Source organism: Pristiophorus japonicus, chromosome 15 (genome assembly GCF_044704955.1).
Source record: "Pristiophorus japonicus isolate sPriJap1 chromosome 15, sPriJap1.hap1, whole genome shotgun sequence".
NCBI classification, from domain to species: domain Eukaryota; kingdom Metazoa; phylum Chordata; class Chondrichthyes; family Pristiophoridae; genus Pristiophorus; species Pristiophorus japonicus.
Genome location: NC_091991.1, coordinates 137,498,624 through 137,512,185, shown reverse-complemented (window position 1 = coordinate 137,512,185; position 13,562 = coordinate 137,498,624). Strand labels below are relative to the sequence as shown.

At 41.8% G+C, this 13,562-nt stretch overlaps 1 protein-coding gene across 1 annotated transcript in view; it reads right to left on the bottom strand.

The window, feature by feature from the left end:
- Positions 1 to 7,374: 7,374 nt before the first annotated feature.
- mrtfba (myocardin related transcription factor Ba) overlaps positions 7,375 to 13,562 on the bottom strand; it is a 279,508-nt gene continuing 273,320 nt past the window's right edge. The window contains exon 20 of the mRNA XM_070900957.1: positions 7,375 to 12,467. Within this exon, the coding sequence (XP_070757058.1) occupies positions 11,929 to 12,467 (539 nt within the window). The 3' untranslated portion in view covers positions 7,375 to 11,928. The remainder of the gene's footprint in view (positions 12,468 to 13,562) is intronic.

Sequence of the window (13,562 nt, the reverse complement as noted above, 5' to 3'; positions counted from 1 at the left end):
TGGAGGTCCAACAGGATATAGGGGACCATGTACACAATCACTAAAATGTAGTGGTCTGATACAAAAAATCAAAAAGGCTAATGGAATGTTAGCCTTTATATCTAGAGTGCTAGAATATAAAAGGAAGGAAGGAAGGAAGTTTTGCTACAACTGTACAAAGCCATGCTTAGACCACATACTGTGTACAGTTCTGGGCACCGTACCTAAGAAAGGATATAGTGGCCTTGGAGTAAGCGCAGCACAGCTTCACCAGAATGTTACCAGGGCTCCAAGGGTTACATTTGAGGAGAGATTATATAAACTAGGCTTTTACTCGCTGGAATATAAAAGGTTATGGGATGATTTGATAGAGCAAATAGAGAACTTTTTCTGCTGGTGGGGGATCCTAGGACAAAGGGACATAAGAAATAGGAGCAGGAGTAGGCCATTTGGCCCCTCGAGCCTGTTCCGCCATTCAATAAGATCATGGCTGTTCTAATCCTGGCCTCAACGCCACTTCCCTGCCCATTCCTTATAACCCTAGACTCCTTTATCATTCAAAAATCTGTCTATCTCCACCTTAAATATATTCAAAGGTCCAACCTCCGCAGCTTTCTGGTGTAGAGAATTCCAAAGATTCACGACACTCTGAGGGAAGAAATAATTCCTCATTTTTGTTTTAAATGGGTGTCCCCTTATTCTGAAACTATGCCCCCTAGTTCTAGATTCCCCATGAGGGGAAACATCCTCTCTACATCTACCCTGTTCAAGCCCCCTCAGAATCTTATATGTTTCAATAAGATCACCTCTCATTCTTCTGAACTCCAATGTGTATAGGCTCAACCTATCTTCATACGTTAACCCCCTAATTTCCAGAATCAACCTAGTGAACCTTCTCTGAACTGCTTCCAATGCAAATATATCCTTCCTTAAATAAGACCAAAACTGTGGTCTTATCAATGCCCTGTACAGTTGGAGCAGGACTTCCCTACTTTTATACTCCATCCTCTTTGCAATAAAGGCCAACATTCCATTTGCCTTCCTGATTACTTGCTGTACCGGCATGCTAACTTTTTGTGTTTCATGCACAAGAACCCCCAGATCCTTCTGTACTACAGCATTTTGTAATTGCTCTCCATTTAAATAATTCACTTTTTTATTTTTTCTACCAAAGTGGATAAACTCTCATTTTTCCACATTATACTCCCATCTGCCAAATTTTTGCCCACTCACTTAGCCTATCTATATCCCTTTGTAGATTCTTTGCGCCATTCTCACAACTTGCTTTCCCACCTATCTTAGCATACACTTGGTCCCTTCATCCAAGTCATTAATATAAATTGTAAATAGTTGAGGCCCCAGCATTGATTCCTGTGGCACCCCACTAGTTACAGTTTGCCAACCTTAAAATCAGAGCCAGGCCATTCAGGAGAGAAGTTAGGAAACATTTCTTCACACACAAAGCAGTAGATGCTAGCTCAATTAATAATTTTAAATATCTCTAGATTTTTGCTAGCCAAGGATATGGAGGGATATGGGGCCAAGGTGGGTAGATGGTGTTAGGATACAGATCAGCCATGAAATCATTGACTGGTGGAACAGGCTCTAGGCCTACTCCTGTTCCTATGTTCCTATAATGAAATGATGGCTTTCTCTCTGGGATTCTATTGTTCCAGTGCTTTTGTGAAAGAGGATGATGACATGGAGAAGGAAAGGATGGAAGCCAGGAGCATGCAGCAGCATCTGCGCAAGCAACACTGGATGAGCAGGTATCCACATCATAGGGTCTTCAGACCACACAAAGGTATTATCTGGATTTTCCCTATTGGCAGTATCTGAGAAGGTTGTGTTTTCCTTGCCGTCATCAGAGATAGGCCAGAAGTTGGAACCTGAATTGGAGCCTCTTTCCTCCAGCGGCACTGCTTTGTTTATGGCCGTGAAGATGACAATAGCACTTTTATGCATCAGATGTTTCTAGTTGGCCACTGGTAACATTAGTCATGTCAATCAGTTCACTATTGCACAAGACTAGTCACAGATGCCCCATTCAGGTATGCCTCTAAGTTTATTTAGTATCTCACGAACCCAGCGAAGCAGAGAGAGCCAGCAACTTCTTCAAAGTGGCTGTATTACCAGAAGTTCAGGGGGGCCAGTGATAATATCAACTTCAACATTGAAGGTATTAAATCCTTTCATGTCCAGATAGCAAATGATGTTAGCCACCTCATTATGCATCTCCATGCATGCGACATAGGAAGTAAACATGGTTTGTTTCTCAGGCAATCTAGGATACTCCTTGCAAAGGATTGAGCCTTCTATGCACAAAGTGAAGAGGAAGGTGGTGGTGGCTGTGACCAGGAGAGAACGAGAGAACAAGATGGGAAACTTCTGCCAGCAACACACTTTCAGGCAGCAATTTCTTCAAAAATAGGGTGCCCATCATCTACTTAACAAAGCCCTTTATGAACCCTTGCCTTGCTCTTAGACAACCATTCAGCTGATCTGTAATAACCTTATTGGCAAAAGACAGTTACAAAAAAGAATCCCCATAGAATAGTTCTCCTTGCTGCAGCAGCTATTTAATTGCAGCAGAGACCCGTTAGGAACGAGATTCTTGTTCCAATCGCACCCTGAATACAAAATTATGTTCTGCTCAAGGAAAATGCACCAGAAACATGGGCGAGCGAAAGTCCTCCCATTTTTCCATTGATCTTGGGGAAAATCCAAAGTGTCTGAATCAGAGTCCTTAGAACAATGGAAGTTAGTTTTGGCATCCCAGTGAACATCCATCCCATTTATCATTGGGATGATCTATTCACTTGAGCTCAGCATGGCGCAAATGCTGAGAATTCACTCGGCAGGAGGTAGCTGGTTTTGTTAAAGGTCAACTGGCAAATCACTGAATGGGAAAGAAGTCAGAAGGGACAACTCACCCACTTCCTGGTTTCAGAAGAAAGAAAAAGGAAAACCTACATTGGTGGTCAATCAGTCCAGTTAGGCCTGGGAAATGAGCCCGGCCTAGCGAGGGAAAGGTCGGTCACCTTAAACTCAAGGCTGGTCAGAATAAAAGGCTGACCAATATGTGGGCCCATTAGCTTAAGATGCTGTGGCATAGCTTATTCACAAGGAGGGTTTTTATGGTAAGTGAGTTTAGAACTGTCACTGTTCACTTGTTCTCAGTAAAATAAAACAACTTAATGATTTGCATCTGGCCTCATCTCTCCAGTGTTTTCAGTTCCCTTTACTAAAAGATTGGACAAGATCATGTGTGAAATATGATATCTAGTTCACAAATGGGTCCCATTGTTACACCCCAGGATACACTTTCATGTGATTACATTAGGCAGTATGGTACACACCAGAATATAAATTGCGGGGAGGGACCAGTGCTTCTGAAACTAAGGGCCCAAGTTTGCACCCCCGCTTAGAATGGAGGTGCGCGACTTTGTAGAAGAAAATCCGCGCCTAAACCTTACCTCTATTCTCACCGCTGCTGGAACATTGCAGGCCCTTGGTGTAACGCAGCACAAGAAGTGGGGGTAGAGCTAGGGCCGTGCTGATCAATACAACCGGCGGGGCAAGGGCCCAATATGTTTTGAGTGCCGGCAGCGTTGTGCATGCACATTGGAGCGTGCGCGCATGCGCAATGGGTCAGTAACATTGGCCATTTTTAAAGAAATGCTGGAACCTAATTGCAGAAGATTACTGCATAGTGGTGAATACCATGGGATCTGGAAGCCAGTGTAAAAAGAAATGGCACGACTTTGGTCAAGAAGTTAGTGTAAGTAATAGTTTCATTTTTCAATGGAATTACAATTGTAAATGTGACCATCTGTATATGTCCTGCCCTCAAAGACACCCTTTCTAAAAAGTTATATTTTCATCTTTGAAGAAGAAATTGGCCCACAACAAAAGGGAAAGAACTCGAACGGAAGGAAGCCCGCCAAATCTGCACCAACGGACACCCTTGGAACAGAAGGTCGCTGTTTTTCTCCAGGCACGACTCATCAAAGCAATCAATACAGCACAAGCTGGGCCCACACGCGAGGGAGAGGGCAAGTCCTGAAAATGCTTCGTGGCCCTTCGAATCAACCTGCTGCCTGGCCTGCTACGTGAGACTACTCATGCCACCCATCCTGTGCTGCCAACCATTTGACTGTTCTGTTATATTTTGCAGGACATGATGCCAATCCTGAAGATCCAGAAGATTCAGATGCGTACGATCCAGACCAAGGCTGGGCATGGGAGGAAGGGGGCATGGATATGTGTTCAGGGGAGAATGTTGATCTTCATATGGATCAGTCCATAGCACAGGATCTCACTTTGCCAAACACTTCCATGAGTTCTGGTCCGACATTCCATGGTTTCATCGCCTCCCCATCCTTGCGTAGTGTTTTAAGTTCTGATGTGACATACCATGGTTTTTTTCACGTACCGATCCACGTATATTGATGGTGTAAGTTCTGGTGTGACATTCCATGGTTTCACAGATTCCAAGGTTGCAGGTCCCGGTGGTGGTGGTGGTGGAATGCAGCTTGTAATACCCAGTGCCCCACCGTCCCAGCCTGCGCCTCCGTGTTGGTGGGGTGCCGCTTGGAATACCCAGGGCCCCGCCGTCCCAGCCTGCGCCTTGCACTGGAGGGGTGCCGCGAGGCAGACCCAGTGGGGGGGAAGGAGAATCCGACCACGCTCTCCTGAGATGCAGCATGCAACAGATGTGGTTGAGGTTATGGCATTGGGTGTGGTGACCAATGACCTTACCCGATCACTCGTGGACATCGTCAGTGCGGTGGGTGATGAGGTAATGGGCCTGTTGGGAGAAATAGCAGTAATGACATGGGAACTGAAGGAGGGAATGTTAGAGGCAGTGCAAACGACGGCACAGGCTGCCATGGAGGGCATGCAAATGACAGCACAAGCCATCAGACAGGCTAATCAAATGCCACACCCATGAAAAAGTGCACATTCACCGAGATGTGGATGAGAGATGGGTGCAGTCTTTTTTTGCTGCTGCTGTTGTTGTTGATGTAATTGTTTTCAAATTGAAATTGTTTTGTAACTTTACAATTTTATAATTGATAAAGTTTTTAAGTGATCTTGAATGTAAATATTCTCCCATTTGGTAAGTTATTTAAATTTGTAACTAAAAAGTGATCTTAAAGTTTTTAAGTGATCTTAGAGTCATATTAAAGTAAAGTTTGATACAAGAATTATTTTATTACACTAAAGTGAAGTACATTGTAAACTTTTCAATAAAATATATTTTACATTAAAACTGAATCATGTTCCATTACCACAACACAACATTTAGGAACAACTGCAAAAAATAAACATGTCCATGCGGAACAGTTGTCGCTGAGTCCTCGGGCATCAGTGAAGTGTTCACGGATGAGCTGCTGGCCCAAGGCTCGAGCAATTGTTAAAGGAGCCCGCCATCCTCCGATGTTGTGGTTTCCTTGTCGTCATCCTCCTCCACCACCGCCGCCACCTGCTCGTGACCTGCATTTTCCAAATCATTACCATCAGGCACTCTCACCGCAGGTAGGTCGTCTTCTTCCACTATCAGCTGCTGCTGCCTCATGATGGCTAAGTTATGCAGCATGCAGCACACAACAGTGAATTGACCGACAATCTCCCAGGAATATTGAAAGGGGCCTCTGGAATGGTCCAGGCATCGGAAACGCTGTTTCACGATGCCAATAGTCCTCTCTATGATGCTGCGTGTCGTAATGTGCGACATATATTGATGGTCAGCTTCCGTCCAGGTTACGTGTAGGGGCGGCGTGAGCCAGGTGGCCAGGCCGTATCCTTTGTCTCCCACTAGCCAGCTCTGTCCTTCTGGCTGCTGCTCAAGCATGTCAGATATAACGCCATCGCGTAGGACGAACACATCATGGGTGCTGCCAGGGTATCTTGCATCAACTGACATGATGCGCTGCTTGTTGTCACACACGAGCTGCACATTAATGGAGTGCAAATCTTTTCTATTCCTGAACTGCTCGGCATCCTCCACAGGTGCTCGCAAGGCGATGTGGGTACAATCAATGTAGCCCTGTACCTTTTGAGAACCCCACAGCCCTGTCGTGCATTGCTTGGGCGGTCATTTGGAACTTGATGAAGTCATTCCTGTGCGCATACTGTGCAGCCGTGACCTGGTTAATGCAGGTATGTATTGTATGTTGAGAGATGGCGCACACATCTCCAGTTGTAGCTTGAAACGATCCCGAGGCATAGAAGGAAAAGTAACCTTCACTTCAACAGACAAGGCACTTCAACAGACAAGGCAGTCCACCTGCTGCTTCTCGGCTGTAAATCTGCTCTCACCAAGTCGCAGATCTCGAGGGCAACTTCTCTGCAGAAACACAGTCTTTTGACACAATCTGCCTCACTCAGGTCCAGGTCCGACTCGATATTGCCGAGGTGGGTAAGGCCTCCTGCCCAGCAGCCTTCGGGCTATGATGTTCCTGATACGATGAGCTCTAATCAATTCTCTCCTACGTAGCACAATGATGCAGAATCATTGCAAAATCCGTGGCGTTGATAATGCAGCACCCACATTTAAAGTAAAACTTAAACTTTCAAAGGTCAAAAGTGAAAAATGGCAGCACAGCACTTCTCCCACCCAAAGGTCTTTTGTTCTCCCCCCTCCCCCCTTCAGTCATGTGACTTCTCTCTCCCTCCTCGTCAGCCTCCTCCCCCCCCCCCCCCCGAGCCTGTTGCAGCCTGCATGTTCCCAACCCAGCCTGCTTCTTGTGTGCCTCCCACCCCTAGCCCTAGCTTAAGGGCTTGCCGGTGCGGTGTGTCGTGCCCCAGAGGGCGCTCCTGCTGCTTGTTGTGCACCACCAGCCCCTAGTCCTGGCCGAAGGGCTTGCCGATGCGTGCTGCAGTCAGCGAGGTAGGACTTTTTATTTTTTAGTAATTGATTTATTTTTCAATTATTTTTGATGGTTTTATGCTTCTTTAATGTTGTCGTGCAGGTGTTTAGTGCTTTGCAAAATCCTCTGACTCCCTTACCACCCCCCTCCCCCCGATTTCTTAATTCACCGCAAGGTTTTTCTGAGTGGATACAAGTGGCCACATACGCTGGGCTAAGTTAGTTTGGAGTAACTTTTAGCTGGCTATAAACTTGCTTAAATGGCCAAAACAGGCATAAGGTGCTGGTAACGCCCCCTTTTGGAAAAAAAAACTAATAAAAAAATCTAACTAACTTACTTACACTGGAGCAAATTAAATGGGGAGAATTGCGATTTTTAAGATACTCCAAAAAAAAATCTAGTTGCTCCAAAAAAAACGAAGCAACACGTGGGGAAACTTGGGCCTTAAATATCTAAGGCAGGCCTGAGATTTGTACCACGGCCCATTAAGTAAACTGCACAGGAATGCAAGTCACAGGACATTAATATTTTATTGAAACACAGCAGTAATGCAAAATTGCTGAGATACATATCATCAGTAACTACAACACTGCCAATATTTACAAAGCTCTTGCAGATAATCTTACTACACATATAAAAATATGCATTACATATATACAAATGTGCAAAACATATGGTATTTGAACATGATATGGAATTTCTCATGGGTGCAAACAGTAATTACAAAGGCAACATGGTTTGATATAGAAGAAAAAACACACACATTACATTCTTCCTGGACCCCCAAAGGCTATACGAAATATCTAGTGCTAAAATGTACAAGATTTCAATTTTGGTGACAATCACCAATTTTATAATAAATTGAGATGCTAAGACATAGTGTGGGTATGAAAAAACATCTTGTACAAAATGCATTCTTACTAATAAGCAATGACTGATATCTAACATACTCTACTGTGGAGTTGTATTTATAACTTATTCAGGGGTAAAAGTTCATTTTTTCTCTTTGGTAACTGCTCGATTATCAAAAGCTACTTGTAGCTTAAGTTACAGGATAATAGGCAAGACTAGTCTATCTTTTGTTTTCCCTAGCCACACAATACTTCTGAAACCAACACACAATGATATTGTGAAATATATATTTCAGTATGTTTACCACATGAAGACTTAACTTTCATCATTGTGATCACCTAAGTCCATAAATCTGATTTCCACCTGGCAAACTTACCTTTCAGCCTGGAGAAGCTGCCTTATTCACAATAATTAATAATTAGCAATGGGAATCTAACCAGGCTTTGATTATTTGGATTCACAGATGGGTAGATTGTGGAGTAACAGATGTTGCTGTATTGCAATCCTGCACTATTTGTTTTATCATAATTGAACACAATAAGGCTTTTAAATCAAGGGGTCATCCTTAATAAGAACTCCTAAATAATAAATCATCTAATATGGCCTTTTTAATGTCACTGCATTTGGGAAATTCATCCATCAATAACTAGAAAATATATTCTGGCACAAAAATATAAAATCCCTTCATATTTCTTTCAAAAAATATCTCTTTTGAGTCTTGTTTAAACTGCTGTCTTTTAGCATTTAAGGGTAAATTTGTAAATACAACATGCAGTGAAGACCACAGACCTGTTGTACCTGTTCAAGCAGATGCAGCAGTCAACGGTCCTGAAATGATGTGCCTATCTATCATCAGCCCTCCTTAAACTCTACCTTTGTGCAATACTAATTTATGCTATTCTTTGGCTGAAGTTAATCATACTTTTAAAGAAACTTCCAGCAAGTGTGTGATAGGGCAGGAACACTGCATCAACAAAGTACACAGTGCTTCAACCTATTATGGTTGTGGTACAATGCTGGCTTATGCCCTGGATTTCCCAATGCCAATTCTAAATATTGGCCATGCCATGATATAAGGCTGCAAACGTCAGACTGTTGCTTTTTCCCAAGGGCAAGAAACCTGACAGTACCAGTTACCCTGGACTGCTACTCTATCCTTTTTATGGCTGGTTAAATGCGACATGAGTAGGGAATGGTGGCATAGTTGCTATGTTACTGGATTAGTAATTCAGAGACACGAGTTTAAATTCAGTTAATTAAATAAATCTGGAATAAAAAGCTAATAATAATGGTGACCGTGATTGTTATTAAAAACCCATCTGGTTCACTAATGGCCCTTTAGGGAAGGAACTCTGCCATCCTTACCTGGTCTGGCCTGTGTGTGACTCCAGACCCACAGCACTGTAGACTCTTAACAATTAAGGGGGGGTGTCACCACCATCTTCTCAAGGGGCAAATCAGGGATAGGACACCCACATTCTCTGCATGAATTTTTTTTAAAAGTAGGTTTCCTTTGGTAGGGCCAACTGAGAGTGGGATAATATTTTCAAAAATAAACAGACATAAGCTGCAATAAAAACAGAAAATGCTGGAAATGCTCAGCGGGTCAGGCAGCATCTGTGGAGAGGAAGCAGAGTTAACGTTTCGAGTCAATGACCCTTCGTCAGAACTGGAGAGTGTTCAAAAAGAATAGATTCATAACAAGCACTGAAAGGGTGAGGGGAAGAAAGAACAAAAGGGAAGGTCTGTGATAGGGTGGCAGACGAGAAAGATTAGAGAGGCAAAAGGGATGATGGCCCAAGTTCAAATGGTAATGCCAGGAGTTAGAAAAACATTAGTCAAGATAGGGTGTGAATGGTGGGATTATGACCTACTGCCATTAGAGACCAGGAGAAAAAAAAAGAAAGAAACAGGCTCTGAGGGGAGGGGGAAAGGAAGCCAAAGATTGGCAGTGGTTACAGAAGTCCAGAAGGCTGTAAAGTGCCTAAACAAAAGATGAGGTGCTGTTCCTCAAGCTGCAAGCTAGACACACAATGTGGAAAGATTCTTCTTAGCTATGGTAGTACTTTGGTACTGATAGTTGGATAGAGTCTAGTTTAATATTTCAGAAATACTGGCAGTTATCACATTACTGACCTCAATTTTCAGTAGTTGTGCAAAAATACACAAAAAAGCCAATTATGTAATTAGTGTTACTTTGACAAGACATTGTATGGCAATGAAACAGTTGGCTTTCAATCTGCCCTGTGCTACTTGGCTTACCCTCCCAGATTTCCATACCCAAACACAAAAGTGGACTATTAGCAATGTCCAGTTGCAAATCTAAACAATAGGCCTAATCACCAATCCCTTACAAAGATCATTTCACTGCAAACAAAATAAATGGACTGATTGTGGGAATCCCCATAGCTAAGTACTTTAAACAACAAATACATTAAATTTCCAAATACGTGACTTTTTAAACTATGGGCTGCACCATGTTTTAGAAGACAAAACAATCCCACATCCCCTAAAATTAACCATCTGCATACAAATCATTACCGAGGGCATGATTGGAACAGTACAACATCAATTAACAATTCATATTCTGGTGAATGCTGAATCATCTCAAGATTTTTGAAAGGCATAAATAGATTCCTGTACTGGTAAAGGCAATAATTTCTTTTCTATTTATAAATTCACATTCTTCATACAGCATTTATTAATTTAATTCATTTGTAAAATATAGATAATTTCATCTCCTTCTCAAAACCCTGCTTTAATTTTTTAAATTGCAGTTTTTGTTTGATTAAAAATCTGCACTTTCTATATTTAAAACCCTTTGGCTGATTAGTGAACATCAATTCCATTAAAAGGACACATTGCATTTCCTAATATTATATTATGTTACATCATTAAACTGTTTTCATTCATGAAGTGTTTGGCAAACCCTGTTTTATCGGGAAGGAAGCAGAGCCATGCACCATTCTGATCAGAGGGACACCACACGACAATCACATGACGTGTTTCAATATCTCATGCTTGTAAACAACTGAAAAAAGCTCTCCCAACATTTATTCATTAAGATTTAAAAGTTACCAGTTCAAACACTGCCAGCATTTTGTTAATTATGAAAGAATGTGTTAAGTGACCGCTATTACATTCTCTCATTAATTGTTTTTAGTTTGGAATGGCCTCCATAAATTATTCAATGGGCTCAGTTTAATTAAAAAAAATGCAAGTCAAGAATGTAAATGTTGCCAAATCCTTTTTCCTAGGTCGACTGCAGGATCAGACCCAACTCTAACAATAAAAAAAAGGCATGGGAACATGTTTGGCATTGGAATAATTCATCCTGATCATTCTTTTAGATCATTCTTCTTGGTTAAATGTTAAGCGTCAAGCCCATTGTCCACCTCTGTATACTGAAGAAATTGATTAGATATGACAATTGACAGATGGATGGTTAGAAAAAAGATACTACAGGCTTATTAATCAGCACCTAAATGTACAGATTCTAAATGACAATGAAAAGGTATTTGCCTGAAATAAAATAAAAGAGCCTCTGGTTGACATATGGTACTCACATATGGTTTTGCAGAATTAGCATTGACCCAAGAATTACACATAAAATCTCAAGGTGCCATCTACCATAGGTTTCGTATCTGTGGTCATTATAAACTGGATGATTTTGCCCTGGACCTGGACATATCTCCTTTATGTAATATAATGGACAAAAGCATTACAGAAAGAGCTTTAAAACAAAATGTACAAAGTAGGAAAAGAAGATTAAGTAGTTCAAAAACATTCCTGCATTCAAAAGAATGGAACATTTCACTTAAACTGATAAAAATTCACTGAACCAGCCAGTGTAATAAACTCCACAATACCATGCATTGTGGCTCAGGCCACCCACAGAAAAGCTCACTTACATGAAGAAGAAATTCTTTCCAATTTCAATCTCCATTTCAACAGAACAATTATTCACCACTGACACCAGAATAAAATGTTACATAAAAGTACAAAGCCTTAATCGGATTGTCAGTATGCCCTGAATCATCACTTCATGTCCCTGCCCACTCTTCTATCCAGAGACAATAAAGTGGACAGGACTGCAGAATCTCAACTTGGCTTGTTTTGTTGCTACCTTAGAGTACTAGCCATTACTAGATGATTGACACACAACACTAAGAAAGCACATTGATTTTGCTCGGGTGCCACTGCCACCAAAAACTTTGTTATATTATTCCCAATGCAGCTGAAGATCATGACCATCCAGAAAATCAGTGGAAAACACACTAGGAGCAGCACTATTAACAGGAGTGAGACTCGTAGTTGAACCCGGCATTGTCAGATCCAGCCAGTCCATATTGTCCAAATTAGTGTCTGGGAGGTCCAAGTTCAAGCAAGAATTTTCTGCAGTGAAATGCATATCACAGGTGTCCATCGCAGAATGATGCTGATCCAGAATGCTGGATGTATTAAGAAGGTCATTCTGAAGATCCTCCATTAAAGAAAGGGAGCCTGAGCCCTCTTGGCTGACTGTCATTTGAGGAATATTGGCACCAGATGACAACGTACCATCCAGAAAGGCTTCCAGTTGATTTTCTGAACTAATCGTGACATCATTAGTTGATTCAAGGGACAATGGAGGAGGTGCCATCTGAACCTGTGGTGGTGGCCGTGACAATACAGCGTTTACAGGCAAGGAGGAGATGTTGGCTATAACAGCTCTCATCTTGGTCGCAGGCAATGATTCTTCTTTTACAATTGGTGAAATCTCTGTTGCAAAAGATGGTAAAGTTAATGTCATAAGGACTGGAATGGGAAAAAAAACTATTTCTAATAATTCTACTGTTTATGATCATTGAGAAATAGCTAAATTGGAGTAATTTCACATATGTAACTATAAAGTCAATTTGAGTGATCTTAGTGCATACTTTCAATAATAATGAACCAGTTTCCTTTGTACCTTTTCCACATTGTTTGAATTTAGCAAAATAGGAAGTTGCAAAACATTAGAAAATGTTAAAAAAATCTTTAAAAGGTAACTATTTAGAAACACAGCACCATAGCCCATCATGCTGAGGTATTCTTCAATCTGTAAATGATTGCTTGACCTTGTGATTTTCATGTCATATTGAGAAATTATTTGATACAATAACATTATCCATTTAAAAGGACACCATCTTCTTGAAAGAAAATATGGCAGTCCCATGATGGCATAAATCACATTGAAACATAGAAAATAGGTGCAGGAGTAGGCCACTTGGCCCTTCGAACCTGCACCACCATTCAATATGATCATGGCTGATCAGGCAACTTCAGTACCCCATTCCTGCTTTCTCTTCATATCCCTTGATCCCTTTAGCCATAAGGGCTACATCTAGCTCCCTTTTCAATATATCTAACGAACTGGCCTCAACAACTTGCTGTGGTAGAGAATTCCACAGGTTTACAACTCTCTGAGTGAAGAAGTTTCTCCTCATCTCGCTCCTAAATGGCTTACCCCTTATCCTTAGACTGTGACCCCTGGTTCTGGACTTCCCCAACATCGGGAACATTCTTCCTGCATCTAACCTGTCCAATCCAGTCAGAATTTTATATGATTCTATGAGATCCCCTCTCATTCTTCTAAATTCCAGTGACTATAAGCCTAGTCGATCCAGTCTTTCTTCATATGTCAGTCCTGCCATCCCGGGAATCAGTCTGGTGAAACTTCGCTGCACTCCCTCAATAGCAAGAATGTCCTTCCTCAAATTAGGAGACCAAAACTGTACACGATATTCAAGGTGTGGCCTCACCAAGGCGCTGTACAACTGCAGTAAGACCTCCCTGCTCCTATACTCAAATCCTTTTGCTATGAAGGCCAACATG